Source organism: Diaphorina citri, unplaced genomic scaffold (assembly GCF_000475195.1).
Source record: "Diaphorina citri unplaced genomic scaffold, Diaci psyllid genome assembly version 1.1 scaffold1411, whole genome shotgun sequence".
In the NCBI taxonomy this organism is placed as follows: domain Eukaryota; kingdom Metazoa; phylum Arthropoda; class Insecta; order Hemiptera; family Psyllidae; genus Diaphorina; species Diaphorina citri.
The window spans coordinates 26,577-41,845 of record NW_007378837.1 but is presented as its reverse complement, the minus strand read 5'-3'; the positions used below and the strand labels follow the sequence as shown (position 1 = coordinate 41,845).

At 39.1% G+C, this 15,269-nt stretch overlaps 1 protein-coding gene across 1 annotated transcript; it reads left to right on the top strand.

The window, feature by feature from the left end:
• Positions 1-1,541: 1,541 nt before the first annotated feature.
• Positions 1,542-14,844, top strand: LOC103515767 (probable RNA-binding protein 19). The gene is made up of 12 exons (XM_026828366.1): positions 1,542-1,728; positions 1,946-2,150; positions 2,957-3,135; positions 4,770-4,928; positions 5,322-5,589; positions 5,941-6,174; positions 6,587-6,769; positions 7,622-7,866; positions 8,269-8,535; positions 9,020-9,222; positions 13,500-13,725; positions 14,479-14,844. The coding sequence occupies exons 1-12, from the start codon at positions 1,693-1,695 to the stop codon at positions 14,644-14,646; spliced, it is 2,373 nt and encodes a 790-aa protein (XP_026684167.1). The 5' UTR covers positions 1,542-1,692; the 3' UTR covers positions 14,647-14,844.
• Positions 14,845-15,269: the final 425 nt, after the last annotated feature.

The following is a 15,269-nucleotide window of genomic DNA, read 5'->3' as shown; positions in this document are numbered from 1 at the left end:
GGAAAGTTCGGGCCCACTCAGGCTATAGGTTAGGTGATGTGCGGAGGCGGGTTGTTGCCGAATGGAGAGGGAAACCACCTAACTACTAAAAATATGTTTTGGGATACGTACAAATTACGTATATATCTTGAAAATCAGAAAGAGAAATCCTGAACAGTTTTTAAAAGGCAAACTTTTGAAATTTGTCTCAAAATTGGTCATTTTTGTATTTACAAGTTCCTGTTCCTTCCTAGTTGTTATTGATATAAATTTTATTAATTCACCTTTTATGTGGAAACTACCTGATGTCTTAAATATAAATATTCTTGGTAATATTTTTCCAACCATTTCTGCGTTATTCGAGAAACAAGTGTTTGGAGGGATTTTCACACCCTGTATAATGGAGGTCAGTGTGACGTCAGAGACGATAAAAAAGGTATTCATGAGGACTCGGAAGGGAAAAGACTTGGCTGAAGAAGGGAAGACTCCTCCTCTTTCTCCTCCTTCTCCTTGGCTGGAGAAGGGAAGAAAGAGTTCACATAGGGTCACAATAGTTTTTAGGTATTTGACGTCACTGTTACAACTATCGAGGCTTTTAGTGACTGAGATTTTACCCTCTATTTGGCCACTAGCTTGAAAGGTCTCAAGTTACCTCAACCAGCCTGAGTGGGGTCGGGAAAAGCAGCACGTGATTACCCAAATGGTCATCCACCAAGCCCAACGTTGCTTACCTTCAGTGATCCATAGGGGGTTAGACTGGCTTTGAATATTCGATGCCTGGTTTTAAAAAATCGATTGGGGGTGCTAGGAGGCGATTGGAGGATCGAGCCCGCAACCTAGCGCTTACAAGGTAGACGCGCTACCATCCAAGCTAACTAGGCTGGCTGTCTTCTTCTTCCTCGTCTTTCAATTGAATTAGGATAAAATTCCATACCTCGGCTGGGATCGAACCCACGCCCTCCTGTTTACCAGACAAGCGTCTTGACCTCTACACCACCGAGACAAGTATCTCTAAAGATTGTGTAATGTCTACATTTATTTATTTATTTATTCAAGCCTAGCTATAATGACCCTATGTTTAACCACCTCGGTCATGGCAAAAAAATTTAAAGGAAATTTTGTATGAACGCCGTGTATATACAGTATGTATGCAATGTGCTATGAACAAGAATACTTTTGCCTTTTGGTTCTTATTCTATCTGTTGGGAGTTTTGACCTCAGATTTAGGGATTTTCCATAACTTTTTACGTAGGTAGGTAGGAATCGACCTGTTACCTGTTAGGTAGGTAGGTATTTATATTTTTTACCGAAAAGCAACAGTTCTATGTTCCATAGTAGGTAGGTATATCTTACAACCTTGGTATACTTAACTTACGGTACAAGTTAGCGCCGTTTTCTTTTTGGAAATTTTCGTTTGAAAAACAGCGTTAACTTCTCTCATATAGTGACCAATGAAAAGAGAGTATTTCTGTTACCAAATGATTTGATTGGTTGATGATTTTTTCAAGAAAATCAACAGCAGAAGCGCCAAAATTCAAAATTTCTTCAAAAAATATTTTAGCAAAACATGTGCGAAATTTGTTGGAAATTTTATTCATGATTTCAATAAAATCCAGTATCCTGAGATTCCTGAGCTCTTAGATTAAAACTTTTACCCTGTGCTCGTAAATTAAAACCTTTTCTCTATGAAATGCTTTAAAATAAAATTCTGAAATGTCAAGAATAGTGGTGAAAAATCTCCCAAGAACTGTAAGTATTTGGCAAGGCCTTGCTAAAATCCTCTTCTACATCTAATAATTTGAACTGGATCTTGAGATTTTAATGATCTTGAAATGCCTAATCCATAGTAATAAGTACCAGAGTAATTTATGTTTCAAAAAGTCAAATCCCAGCTATTTTTTGCACCAATCATAATATTAAATCTCCTTTTTTGATGTAAGTATCTTTACACTATCATCTGTTTCAGATAACCCAGGAACAACTTAAGGCAAAGTTTGAGGAGAAAGGAACAGTGACAGATGTTCAACTCAAATATACAACCGAAGGAAAGTTCCGCAGATTTGCATTCATTGGATATCATCGAGAAGATCAAGCACAGGCTGCTTTGGATTATTTCAACAACACCTATGTATTTAGCTCAAGAATAAAAGTGGAAAAATGTTCAAATCTTGGTAAGGTTACCTGCCTACCTTAACACTTTTTTTTTTTTTTTACAATGAAAGTGTAGTTTAAGCAACCATAATTAAAGCTAAAAAAAATTAGACCAAAAACAATACCTTCCTATAGATAGAATTCAAAGAGCTTGTGTTACCAGGGCTGCATTCCCAGAAGCTACATATTACTACCTTGGGGGAAGGGGAGATGATTCTACGGATTTGATCCCTCAGTATTCAATTAGTGTGCTTTAACATCTAGGTATAGAGAAAGACATTGCAAGGAAATATGAAGCAGATTTCTTGTAAGCCATATACCCGGCTGCTTGTCATAAGTATGTTATCCTTAAAAAACAAAACTATGTACTTAGAAACACAGGTACATGCCCCTTGGACTGATGTCAATATTGCATCGCTTCAGAACACAAATTTAGGGACAATTGTAAAAATGAGTAGCCCTCTTTGAAATATTGATAAGATAAATAAATGAATAACCTAGGTAAATGAAGTTTCTTTATTTTCAGGAAAGATTTTTTTCTTACATTTGCCACTGGTCTCTTGATTCTATTCCCTCGGGAAGAATAACTAATTCGTTATTCGGTTTTTTTTTTTTTTTTTTTTTTTTTTTTTTTTTTTTTTTTTTTTTTTTTTAGGTTCCATGCAATATTATTATATTTAAATAGATAGAATTCAAAGAGCATAACTTTTGGAAAGTATGAATTTCTTCTAGAATGGGAGCCAGGTTTTTGAACAATATTATCAACTTCCAGCTTCAGAGTTGATCACAAGTGTTAATCATTTTCCGATCTCATTTCTTTTCCCAGGTGACACCACCAAACCCAAATCTTGGAGTAAGTATGCTCCAGACAGCTCAGCCTATCAGAAGCTTCACAACATAGCTCCAAAACAGGACTTGAAACCAGAACACACCAAAGATTCAAAACCTGGAAAGAAGTCCAAAAGTAAAACAGTAGATCCCCTCCTCAATGAACTTGTAGAAAAGGTAATTTGAAATAGCTCTGGCTGAGGGACTATAAACAGAGTAGATCAGCTAGGGGACTATAAACAGGGAGTAGACTAGTCCAAATTTCCTCATGCTATATCAATAGCGAAGGTTGAGTGCAAAGGGCATCCCACTCGGAAAATTTTGTTTAGCCAAAACGACAAACACCAACCCCATCTGAACATGGGAAAAGGCAAAGAAGAAGAAGTTACATTAACCTTAACTAAGTAGGTATTGATTTTTTTCTCTCTATTTGTCAACACCAGTTTGTTAGGTACCCAATTACATGTATGTACATCTGCCAGCTCAATTAGCTTGGAAGGTACCACTTCTGCGTTGTAAGTGCTAGATCAAGGGTTTGATTCTCACCCGAGGTGGATTTTATTTTCAACAGATATTATTATTATCAGTACTGTTATTATTATTATTTCATCAGGCTTGATAGAGGGACTGGACTTCTAAAGTCTCATCGTGCTATGGGAGTAATGGGAGAGATGGGAATCGAAGAGAATGAAATGGGATAGGAGGAAGAACCTTATCTGTTTAGGATAAAATCATGCCCGGGCGTTAATCAAACCCTAGCCCTACCCGCTTACAAGGTAGACGCGTTACCTTCCAAGCTAACTACTAATTAGGCTAGCTTCTCATTGTAAAAAGAAAAAGAAATATTTCATTGAGATTGACTGACTCATAATATTGACGAAGAAAAATGTTCTAACTTTTTAGGTATCTAGAAAATCAGAGCAGGCTACTACCATTATTATGGCTACATTCTCAATATTGATATAATGCCATAGCTGGGATTGAACCCATGCCCTCTTGTTTACCGGGCGAGCGTCTTGACCACTACACCATCAAGGCAGGTTAATGATAGAGTGAATTTCCCAAATAAGATTGCTTTATTTCCTCATTAATGGTCGGTACTTAGGCTTCCTCTATTGTAAAAAAGCTCACACAATGTTGATAAAATTACCTCGTCTGGTATTGAACCCATGTCCCCCTGATTACATGGCGAGCGTTTTGACCACTACTCCGCTGAGGGACTATAAACAGAGTAGATCAGCTAGGGGACTATAAACAGGGAGTAGACTAGTCCAAATTTCCTCATGCTATATCAATAGCAAAGGTTGAGTGCAAAGGGCATCCCACTCAGAAAATTTTGTTTAGCCAAAACCAGTTGGTCTAAAAGCGATCACTCTAAAGCTGATTGAGAGGTCGACGACAAACACCGACCCCATCTGAACATGAGAAAAGGCAAAGAAGAAGTTACATTAACCTTAACTAAGTAGGTATTGATTTTTTTTTCTCTATTTGTCAACACCAGTTTGTTAGGTGCCCAATTACATGTATGTACATCTGCCAGCTCAATTAGCTTGGAAGGTACCACTTCTGCGTTGTAAGTGCTAGATCAAAGGTTTGATTCTCACCCGAGGTGGATTTTATTTTCAACAGATAAGGGAGGGTTCTTCTCAGAACAGCATGCTCTTTATTTTATTTTATTATTATTATTTTTTTTTTTTAGGAGAATACTGTGAATTAAAGAGAAGCTTTTTTTTCTTTAAGTTCTCTATTCTTTCCCTTACTTAGCTATTACAAGTTTATTACCTATAAACTGTAGTTTGCTTTTGTTCCAGCATAAAGATGACCCCACATTCTCTGACTTCCTGCAACTGCATGGCAAAGATGTGTCCAAACTATTGCCCCTCTCAAATAAAGATGGAGAAGAGAAAGAAGAAGAAAATGAAGATGAGAGTAATAATCAGATAGCTCATGCTGATATCTCAGATATGGAGGTGAGTTCAAATTGAAATACTTCAATATCATTTGGTTCAATATGCAATATCTATTTTATGGTAATACAGTTCTTGGTTATAAAAGAAAAAAAAAACTATTCAAAAATTATTGGCACGTTTAGATGTCATTTTTAAGTACTTGTCCAAACCAAAGTGTGTCTCAGCACCTTCCCTAAATATGTAAGTTGTATTTATACTATTTTTCAGTGTGTAAATTTAAATACTTAAACTGATGACTAAAAAGGTACCTTGTTTGTACTGCCAGCATAGGACTGAAAAGTCCCTTTATTCTTGCTGTCTTACAAGGAGGACAATTTTTATCTTTTGTGCAGTCGAATTTTCAACTGATTTTTTTTCTTCTTTTTTACATTTTTATATTAATTCCATTTCTAGTACTTGAAGCTCAAAACCAAATCCAAAGACACAGCTCCATCTGACCCATCTGTCCCTCCTGTCAGTAAAGCTCCCGTACACAAGCGACAGTACCACACTATAGTGGTGAAAAACCTGCCTGCTGGCGTAAAGAAGAAAGATCTGAAGGCCTACTTCAAGCCTCTGCCATTGGCCAGTGTTAGAACGACGTTCCTCGGTATGGCTTACATTGGATTCAAAGATGAGAAGAACTGCAACAAGGCCCTGAATAAGAATAAATCGTTTTGGAGTAAGTGATTTGCAAATGTCCCTTTTTGGAAATTCAGGACTGCTCTTTAACTGCTAAGGTCATGTCAGGCCATTTCGCTGAAGCAACTACTTCTAAGAAAAGTCAGCAGTGTTTCGTCAAATTTTGGTTTTTACTGCCCTAGAAAAAAAACTTCCATTTTGTAGAGGTTTTATATTGATAGAGTGAATTGTAACTGCTAAGGAAGAAGATAGAAGGAAGACAGGATAATAGAAAGCCAGCCGTTCCGAGAACGAACCTTGTTTGTTGGTTTTAACTTGGTTCTCACCCTATTGATTTCATCTCCTTTTATACATTTCAAAATTTATTTTTGTACCTTACTTATTTTTGCAGAAGGCAAACAACTGAACATCTACAAATACTCGAAGGACAATTCGGCCAAGTACAGTGGTGCTGCGGACGACAACAATAACGCCAGCATGGAGAATATCAAAGCCAAACATTGGAAGTCACAGGAGGATAGCGTCCAGTTTGCTGAGGACATCGCAGAGTCGGGACGGATATTTGTTCGCAATCTATCCTACACGGTGACTGAAGACGATTTGACCAAACTATTTGAGAAGTATGGTAAGTCGGATGGAGTTCGGGAGGTCCTGAGTTCGATTCCCGAGAATACCCCTTTTTATATTTTTATTATTTAAAGGTTTGATAGAAGAAACTGTAAAACTACTGATTTCCTTCTTATTGTTCCGAAATCGAAGGGAAAATGAGGACAGGATAGGTTAAAGTCGACCGTTCCGATAATGAACCTAGAAATACAACCTAACTAAGCTGACTGCTAGATACTATAATTAGTATTACTATTTCTAGTTTTCTACAATTCACTGATTCACTCGTATTTAGAATAGAATATACCCTGTTTATACTGTCAGAATGAGACTGAAAAGTCCCTTTACTCCCGCAGTCTAAACAAGGTGTTATGTATTTGGTACAGAATAGTTATAAGTTATAAATACCAGTATTTTATTCCCATTTTCAGGACCACTGGCTGAGGTAATACTACCGATAGACAAGGAGACGGATAAGACTAAGGGTTTTGCCCTGGTCACCTTCCTGATGCCTGAGCATGCAACCCAAGCCTATCAACATTTGGACGGTACAGTGTTTCTGGGTAGAATGCTACATTTGATACCGGGCAAACCTAAGGAGAATGAAGGAAATGGTGAGTGAAACACATTTAACACTCTCAGGTAACACTTTTTTTCTTTAATATTATTAATTCCTTGCCCTCCTCTGTCTTAAAAACCTTTGGTAGGTACTAAAAAAAAAGTAATTCTCTCGTGCATTTCGAAACGATAACACCTCCTTTGTTACAGGTCCCTCTATCAAACCTCTCTCAAAAAAAAAAAAAAAAAAATGCAAGTACCTATACCTAGGTACACATAATTTCGGTCCTGCTATGTCCAGTAGGTAGGAAGTTACCTATACCTACCTATTTATTTACAAGTTATACCTACCTATGATTAAACTTTTTTATTTGTTTAGATTAGGTATTTATTTTTTGATTCAATTGCAAACAGGTGTCTTATCCGTGAACTTGACGTGATAGTTAGGCAAGAAATTTTATTTAAAATTTATATTTATAGATATCAATAAATTTACCATAATTTATTTTCAAAGAGTAAATTTCATTTCGAACCCATCGGAGGCACCCATATTGCTTTTCCAATTAGTTGACGGTAAAGTCCACTGTTGCATTTCTGAGCGGAAAGTAGGTATAAATGCTTAGTGAATTAGTGATAGTGATATTCTATTTGCCTCTGAAGATTGCACAAGTGATGGATTTTTCTAGAAGAAAGTTATAGTGAAAACGGCAGAAAGTTGGTTACCTACACGAAAAGTTAGATACACAGAGGTATGTGAAGGAAAACTGAAAGTTATAGGAAAATTTGGTGCGATATTGTAAGAAACTTAAGGAAAAGAAAGTGAATATCAAGTTAAACAGTGAGGTTTGTTGAGATTTTTAAGAAAAGGCCTTTATTTTATTTATTTCTTTATTAATCTTCAATCTCTCTCGTCCTATGTTCACAGCTAGACGCATTCAATCAAGTGGTAGAGGCGCGGTCTAAACGTATCATTCTCGTCAAGAACCTCCCCTACCGCACCCTACCTACTGATCTCAAGGCCCTGTTTGAACCGTTTGGTGACTTGGGCCGAGTACTGGTGCCTCCCTATGGAATTACGGGCCTGGTAGAGTTCCTACAGAAGAATCAAGCCAAGGCCGCTTTCAATAGCCTGGCTTATACTAAGTTCAAAGAGGTAAGATGTCAAAGAGATTCTTTTTTTAAGAGTTTTGATATAAGGAACTGTGACTACTGAGGTCTTATCATTCCAAAATTGAAGAGAAGAAAGACAGAGTAGATTTTTTAAATAGGTTTGATAGAGGGACTTGTAACTGCTAAGGTCTTACCGTCCCACAAGCGAAGAGAAGGAAGGCAGGATAGGAGAAAGCCAGCCATTTCGAGAACGAACAATATCCGTTCGGGATAAAATCCACTCTGGGCGGGAATCGAATCCGCGGCCTTGCGCTTACAAGACAGACGCGTTACTAACCAAGCTAACTAAGCTGGCATATAGGTTTTTCGAGTAAGTTCTACTTACAGTTCACAGAACCACTAATTCACAGTTTCTAATTTCCATCATACCTATTCTGTTCAACAGGTACCACTCTATTTGGAATGGGCTCCGGAGGGCGTGTTTGCAGAAGCGAAGGAGAAGTCCAAAGGAAAAGAAAAGGAGAAAAACGAAGAAGAAGGCGAAGAAGGAGAGGAAGAAAAGAAGGAGAACACGGCTGAAGAAGACAATCAACAGGGTGTACCAGAAGTGGAAGAGAATGTGGAGGAAGATGAGGAGAGAGAACCGGAGCCTGACACTACCCTGTATATTAAGAATTTGAATTTCAACTCTACGGAAGATTCGATACGAAGGGTAAGCGGATTTTTTTTTTTTTTTTTTTTTTTTTTTGTCCGAAATTGAAGAAAGAGGGAGGACAGGATAGGTAAAAGCTATGTAGTAGTTCCAAAACTAATGGGAACCGAATACTATGTTCAAAGTAAAACACAAATACACACACACATCTTCAAAAAATAACCAGTTTTATTTGAGCCACATTGTACGAGTGAGAAAAGGCGTCTTCTGATTGGTTCAAAAGTTTTCGCATTCAGTTTTTTTTTTTTTTTTACTCTGGACAGAGTATAGTGACCTGGCACTTACAAGGCAAGCACGCCATCTTACAAGCTACATAAGTAGGCTGGCGATAGGCAAGATTGTAATCGGCATGGTATTATTCTTTGTTTTTTTCTCGGCCTCATTTTCTTACTCCTCCTTTCTTATCTACTTGAGTTATGTTTAAGAATTGATGTCTAAATTAAATAAATTTATTAATAGTCCTCGTTTCTGTTTCTTTTTTCAGCACTTCAAAAAGTGCGGTCCCATCGCCTCGGTGACCGTGGCCCGTAAGAAAGACCCGAAGAGCCCGGGCCAGTTCTTGTCCATGGGGTACGGGTTTGTACAGTTCTACACCCGGGAGTCTCTCAACCAGGCACTCAAGGTGTTGCAGAACTCCAGCCTCGATGAGCATCAGATTGAGCTGAAACGGTCCAATAGGAATTTAGAGTGAGTAAATATTGTAAACATCATGGACAAGAACTGGCCCGGGCTCTTCGGGTCTTTCTTACGGGCCACGGTCACCGAGGCGATGGGACCGCACTTTTTGAAGTGCTGAGAAAAACAAAGGAGAAATGAGGAGTAAGAAAATAAAGTACAGAAAAAACAAAATAAGGCAGAGAAAACATGGTATTATCTTGCCGATCGCCAGACTAGTTAGCTTGTAAAATAGCGTGCCTACCTTGTAAGCGCTAGGTCACTACTCACTATACTCTGGCTAGAGTAAAAAAAAAACTGGATATCACAGGTGCGAAAATCTTCGAGCCAATCCGAAGGCGCCCTTTTTTACTCGTACAGTGTGGCACAAATCTTATATTATAAAATCGATTATTTTCTGAAGCTTTGTGTTTGAAGGGGGGAGATACGATGATGTAGTACTTACAGATTTGGTAACCCTGTACTCGCAAGTTTTTATTTTTTATTTTGGACATAGTAGTTCGGTTCCCGTTCGTTCTCGGAACGACTGGCTTTCACCTATCCTGTCTTTCCTTTCTTCTATTTCGGCACGATCCTTAAAGAAAAGAAGAAAAAAAAAAAAAAAAATCCGCTTACCCTTCGTATCGAATCTTCCGTAGAGTTGAAATTCAAATTCTTAATATACAGGGTAGTGTCAGGCTCCGGTTCTCTCTCCTCATCTTCCTCCACATTCTCTTCCACTTCTGGTACACCCTGTTGATTGTCTTCTTCAGCCGTGTTCTCCTTCTTTTCTTCCTCTCCTTCGCCTTCTTCATTTTTCTCCTTTTCTTTTCCTTTGGACTTCTCCTTCGCTTCTGCAAACACGCCCTCCGGAGCCCATTCCAAATAGAGTGGTACCTGTTGAACAGAATAGGTATGATGGAAATTAGAAACTGTGAATTAGTGGTTCTGTGAACTGTAAGTAGAACTTACTCGAAAAACCTATATGCCAGCTTAGTTAGCTTGGTTGGTAGCGCGTCTGTCTTGTAAGCGCTAGGCCGTCGGAGCCCATTCCAAATAGAGTGGTACCTGTTGAACAGAATAGGTATGATGGAAATTAGAAACTGTGAATTAGTGGTTCTGTGAACTGAAAAACTTACTCGAAAAACCTATATGCCAGCTTAGTTAGCTTGGTTAGTAACGCGTCTGTCTTGTAAGCGCAAGGCCGCGGATTCGATTCCCGCCCAGAGTGGATTTTATCCCGAACGGATATTGTTCGTTCTCGAAATGGCTGGCTTTCTCCTATCCTGCCTTCCTTCTCTTCGCTTGTGGGACGATAAGACCTTAGCAGTTACAAGTCCCTCTATCAAACCTATTTAAAAAATCTACTCTGTCTTTCTTCTCTTCAATTTTGGAATGATAAGACCTCAGTAGTCACAGTTCCTTATATCAAAACTCTTAAAAAAAGAATCTCTTTGACATCTTACCTCTTTGAACTTAGTATAAGCCAGGCTATTGAAAGCGGCCTTGGCTTGATTCTTCTGTAGAAACTCTACCAGGCCCGTAATTCCATAGGGAGGCACCAGTACTCGGCCCAAGTCACCAAACGGTTCAAACAGGGCCTTGAGATCAGTAGGTAGGGTGCGGTAGGGGAGGTTCTTGACGAGAATGATACGTTTAGACCGCGCCTCTACCACTTGATTGAATGCGTCTAACTGTGAACATAAGACGAGAGAGATTGAAGATTAATAAAGAAATAAATAAAATAAAGGCCTTTTCTTAATGTTATTATACCACAACTTTGGTGCTCACTGCAGCATTCGAAGATTTTTGAAAAATCTCAATAATCCTAAGATCCAATGTATTACCTACCATGCCGGCATCGGTCGTTATGCGCATTTATATTACATACTTATTTTCCTCACGAGGCTGAGTGAATCCCGCAAAAAACACAAAAGAAACTATTTTTCTTAAATTTCTCTCTTAAAAAACAGGTTAATAAAAAGATTCTAAAAACCTCACCTGAACCCCATTCTCCTCTAGGAAAGCCCTGGTCTTTTCCACTATTTCCGTCTCTCCCATAGCAAGTCTCGTAGCTGCGCCACTGCCTGTAAGCACCTCCGCTTTAGTAGCATTATACGTTTCTGCCATAGCTTCAGCAATAGCGTTAGTGCCGAGGAATAGAGAGTTCCAGGTGTGAACATGGCCGGCTATCTTCTTCAACTCCTTGGCTTTCTTGGTCTTGTAAGAGCTGCCTTCGTCGATACCGGGGCCTGGAATGGATTGGAAAATAGAATATAAGTGACACATTGGAATAGATAGAGCTGCCTTCGTCGATACCGGGGCCTGGAATGGATTGGAAAATAGAATATAAGTGACACATTGGAATAGATTAAAGTAAAAACACAAGTCCACATGATGCGCGATGGTTGACTGCGGTTCAGGACGAGTCAATTAAACATGGCTAGAGACCATCACCCCGGTGTATGGCAGATAAATAAATGATGTATTTCCTTTATTCTGCCATCACCATTCGGCCACAGCTGAAGCCGCTACAACAACAATTGAGTGTAATATAACCAACATACCAATGGTGGGCGTTCTAGCTGTGGGGCTATCAACAGGGAGGAGAACATCTAACCCTAACCAGTGATCAGCCTAGTTAGCTGGCAGCTTTTCAAAGGGTTCTCTCTGCTTTTAAAGTAAAAACACAAGTCCACATGATGCGCGATGGTTGACTGCGGTTCAGGACGAGTCAATTAAACATGGCTAGAGACCATCACCCGGTGTATGGCAGATAAATAAAAGATGTATTTCCTTTATTCTGCCATCACCATTGGGCCACAGCTGAAGCCGCTACAACAACAATAAATGTGTCCACTTTAACATCATTATTGAAGCAGATGATTTTGTTCTAGTGGAATATCAAGCCGAGAGTTCGAAATGAAATTTGACTCGGCCGGGAATCGAAGCCGGGGCCAGCGTGTAAACCTAGTGTGATAGAAACCCAGATAGCACGGAGGTTGCTAGTAATGTCATCCTATTTTGTTTCAGATGCACCTGGTGGAAAGAAAAGTAAGAAGGGATTGGCTGATATTGATGTGGACAAATATAATATGGAACAAGATGAAGAATAGAGCAAGCAATCACCATTTATCTAATTAAGAAGTCTTCTGTTACAATACTTGACCTGTGTTATTTCTTTTTTCCACTTCATTCTTACATCTTCCAGGGTTTCAAACTACAAATAGGTATACCACAGTAACATTTTTTCTCTCACTTTGAGATAAGGGTAACTGTACATTTTCAAAGAAGGCAGGATATTTAATCTTAGCCCACACGCTTTCAGTAGAGGATGAGGTTCAAATATAAACATTTTCAGAAATATATATCGGGGAGTGATGTAAGGGTAATGGTAAAAAAAATAGGTTACAAAATCCTAGACATTTACATCAAATTCTAGAGAAGGATTGCCGGCTCTTGCCATAGTCAGCCAGAATGAGGTCCTTGAGTTGCACTTCCACCTTGATCCATTCATCGTCACTCAGTGAAGGCCAGATATGATGGGGCTCGGTAATGGTGCTCTTGTCTGGCTTGAGAATCACCTGCAAACGAGAGAAATTCGAGTGCCAAATCAGTTCAAACGCCTTCATTAGAAGATGACCATGACTCAGTAGAAAACCTGTTAGAATTCCTGAGATGCATAAATGTCGTACACACCTAATCTGAACTAGGATATGTTGTAGATAAAGAGTTTCAACTTCTCTATATTGATTTTGGTGTACTTGTGCACGAGTCCATTGGTAGTGATGATGATTGGAAGAACAGTGACTTCATCAAGCATTGGTTGTTAGGATTATTGAGAGATATGTATTGGGAAAAATCCTACAATGCTGCAGTGAGCACAAAAGTTGTGACATAATAACACAAAGAAATTGCATTTACATTTATTATTATTATTTTTTTTTTTCATTAGGCTTGATACAGGGACTTCTAAAGTCTCATCGTGCCAAAATCGAAGAGAAAAGGAAATGGGATAGGAGGAAGAACCTTATCTGTTTAGGATAAAATCATGCCCGGGCGTTAATCAACCCCTAGACCTACCGCTTACAAGGTAGACGCGTTACCTTCCAAGCTAACTACTAATTAGGCTAGCTTCTCATTGTATAAAAAGAAAAAGAAATATTTCATTGAGATTGACTGACTCATAATATTGACGAAGAAAAATGGAAAAATGTTCTAACTTTTTAGGTATCTAGAAAATCCGAGCCCAGGTAAAGGGGTTGATCGATAAATGACAATTCGTACGTGTGTATTATTTTCTTTCTCAGATCGGAAGCCACCACAGTGAAACGAAAATCATCCAACGTCGCCAAACAGACAGGCTCTAAAATACTCGTCCGTAATATTCCATTCCAAGCAAAACAATCAGAAGTAGAAGAACTGTTCAAGGCATTCGGGGAGCTCAAGTTTGTGCGGTTGCCCAAGAAAATGGTCGGATCTGGCCTGCATAGGGGCTTCGGATTTGTCGAGTTCATTACCAAGAATGAAGCCAAGGTAGGATAGAATTTCTTTTTGTTTTCAGTTATTATTTGTTTTATAGAGGGTTTAATAAGAGAAGGAGAGGAAAGACGAAAAGAGGGAGGGAGAGAGAAAGAGGAAAAGAGTCAGAGAGAAAGATGGGAGGGTTTGATAGAGGGAACTGTAACTGCTAAGGTCTTATCGTCCCGAAATCGAAGACTGAAGGAAGACAGGATAGGAGAAAGCCAGCCGTTTCGAGAACGAACATCCCATCAGGATAAAATCCGTCCCGGGCGGGAATCGAACCCGCGGCCTAGCGCTTACAAGGCAGACGCACTACCAACCAAGCTAACTAGGCTGGCTATTTTTTATTTATTTTGCTTCATTTGATGTGGCAGGTTCTTTCTCACTTACGTGAGCTTTTCCCCCAACTCCTATTACCATGACTAATCTATCAATACGCGGCCTAGCGCTTACAAGGCAGACGCGCTACCAACCAAGCTAACTAGGCTGGCTATTTTTTATTTTATTTATTTTGCTTCATTTGAAGTGGCAGGTTCTTTCTCACTTACGTGAGCTTTTCTCCCAACTCCTATTACCATAACTAATCTATCAATGCGCGGCCTAGCGCTTACAAGGCAGACGCGCTACCAACCAAGCTAACTAGGCTGGCTATTTTTTATTTTATTTATTTTGCTTCATTTGATGTGGCAGTTTCTTTCTCACTTACGTGAGCTTTTCCCCCAACTTCTATTACTATGACTAATCTATCAATGTCCTTGCTTGCAGAGAGCCATGAAGGCGCTATGTCAGAGTACACATCTGTACGGTAGACGTTTAGTATTGGAGTGGGCTGAGGAGGCGGACAACGTCGAAGATATCCGGAAACGCACGAACCGATATTTCGGCACAGGTAAAAAATATGGTGATTTTGATAACTTTATTTTTTACTCTTGAGTGTAATATAACCAACATACCAATGGTGGGCGTTCTAGCTGTGGGGCTATAAACAGGGAGGAGAACATCTAACCCTAACCAGTGACCACCCTCGGAACCTAACTTTGGTAGTACTCTGAAAAGTTCAGAAAGAGGAGAAGCCAAATCAGAATCAAGAGTGGGGGAAATGTCTCCTACGCATGCGTTGGAACTTTGAGCTTAGAAGCAGTATAGGAGAAAGTTTCCCCCTCTACTGCATTCTGACTTGACTCCTCCTCTTTCTGAAATCCGAAGTTGTGCTACCAAAGTTAGGTGCCGAGGGTGGGAGTCGGGTGGGAACCTTCATGCTGGACAGGTCTGGGAAGCTTGAAAAAACCTCTCGCATTTTTTTTTCTGAATTTTTTCTTCTTTAAATTTTTATTTTTCGTTTAAGTTTTCAATTTTTTCACGCTTATTATTTTATTTTTAATGTTTATAGTATAAATTTACCTTGTAATTTTTCGACTTTAAAAATTAATCATATGTGCTACCAAAGTTAGGTGCCGAGGGTGGGAGTCGGGTGGGAACCTTCATGCTGGACAGGTCTGGGAAGCTTGAAAAAACCTCTCGCAATTTTTTTTCTGAATTTTTTCTTCTTTAGATTT

What these genes read in the sequence shown, in the direction of transcription:
- LOC103515767 (XM_026828366.1), top strand. Translation starts at nt 1,693, where the DNA reads ATGTCAAGAATAGTGGTGAAAAATCTCCCAAGAACT. An exon ending in CAAACTATTTGAGAAGTATG is followed by an intron (nt 6,175 to 6,586) that starts GTAAGTCGGATG and finishes TCCCATTTTCAG; the next exon opens with GACCACTGGCTGAGGTAATA. An exon ending in CGGTCCAATAGGAATTTAGA is followed by an intron (nt 9,223 to 13,499) that starts GTGAGTAAATAT and finishes TTTCTTTCTCAG; the next exon opens with ATCGGAAGCCACCACAGTGA.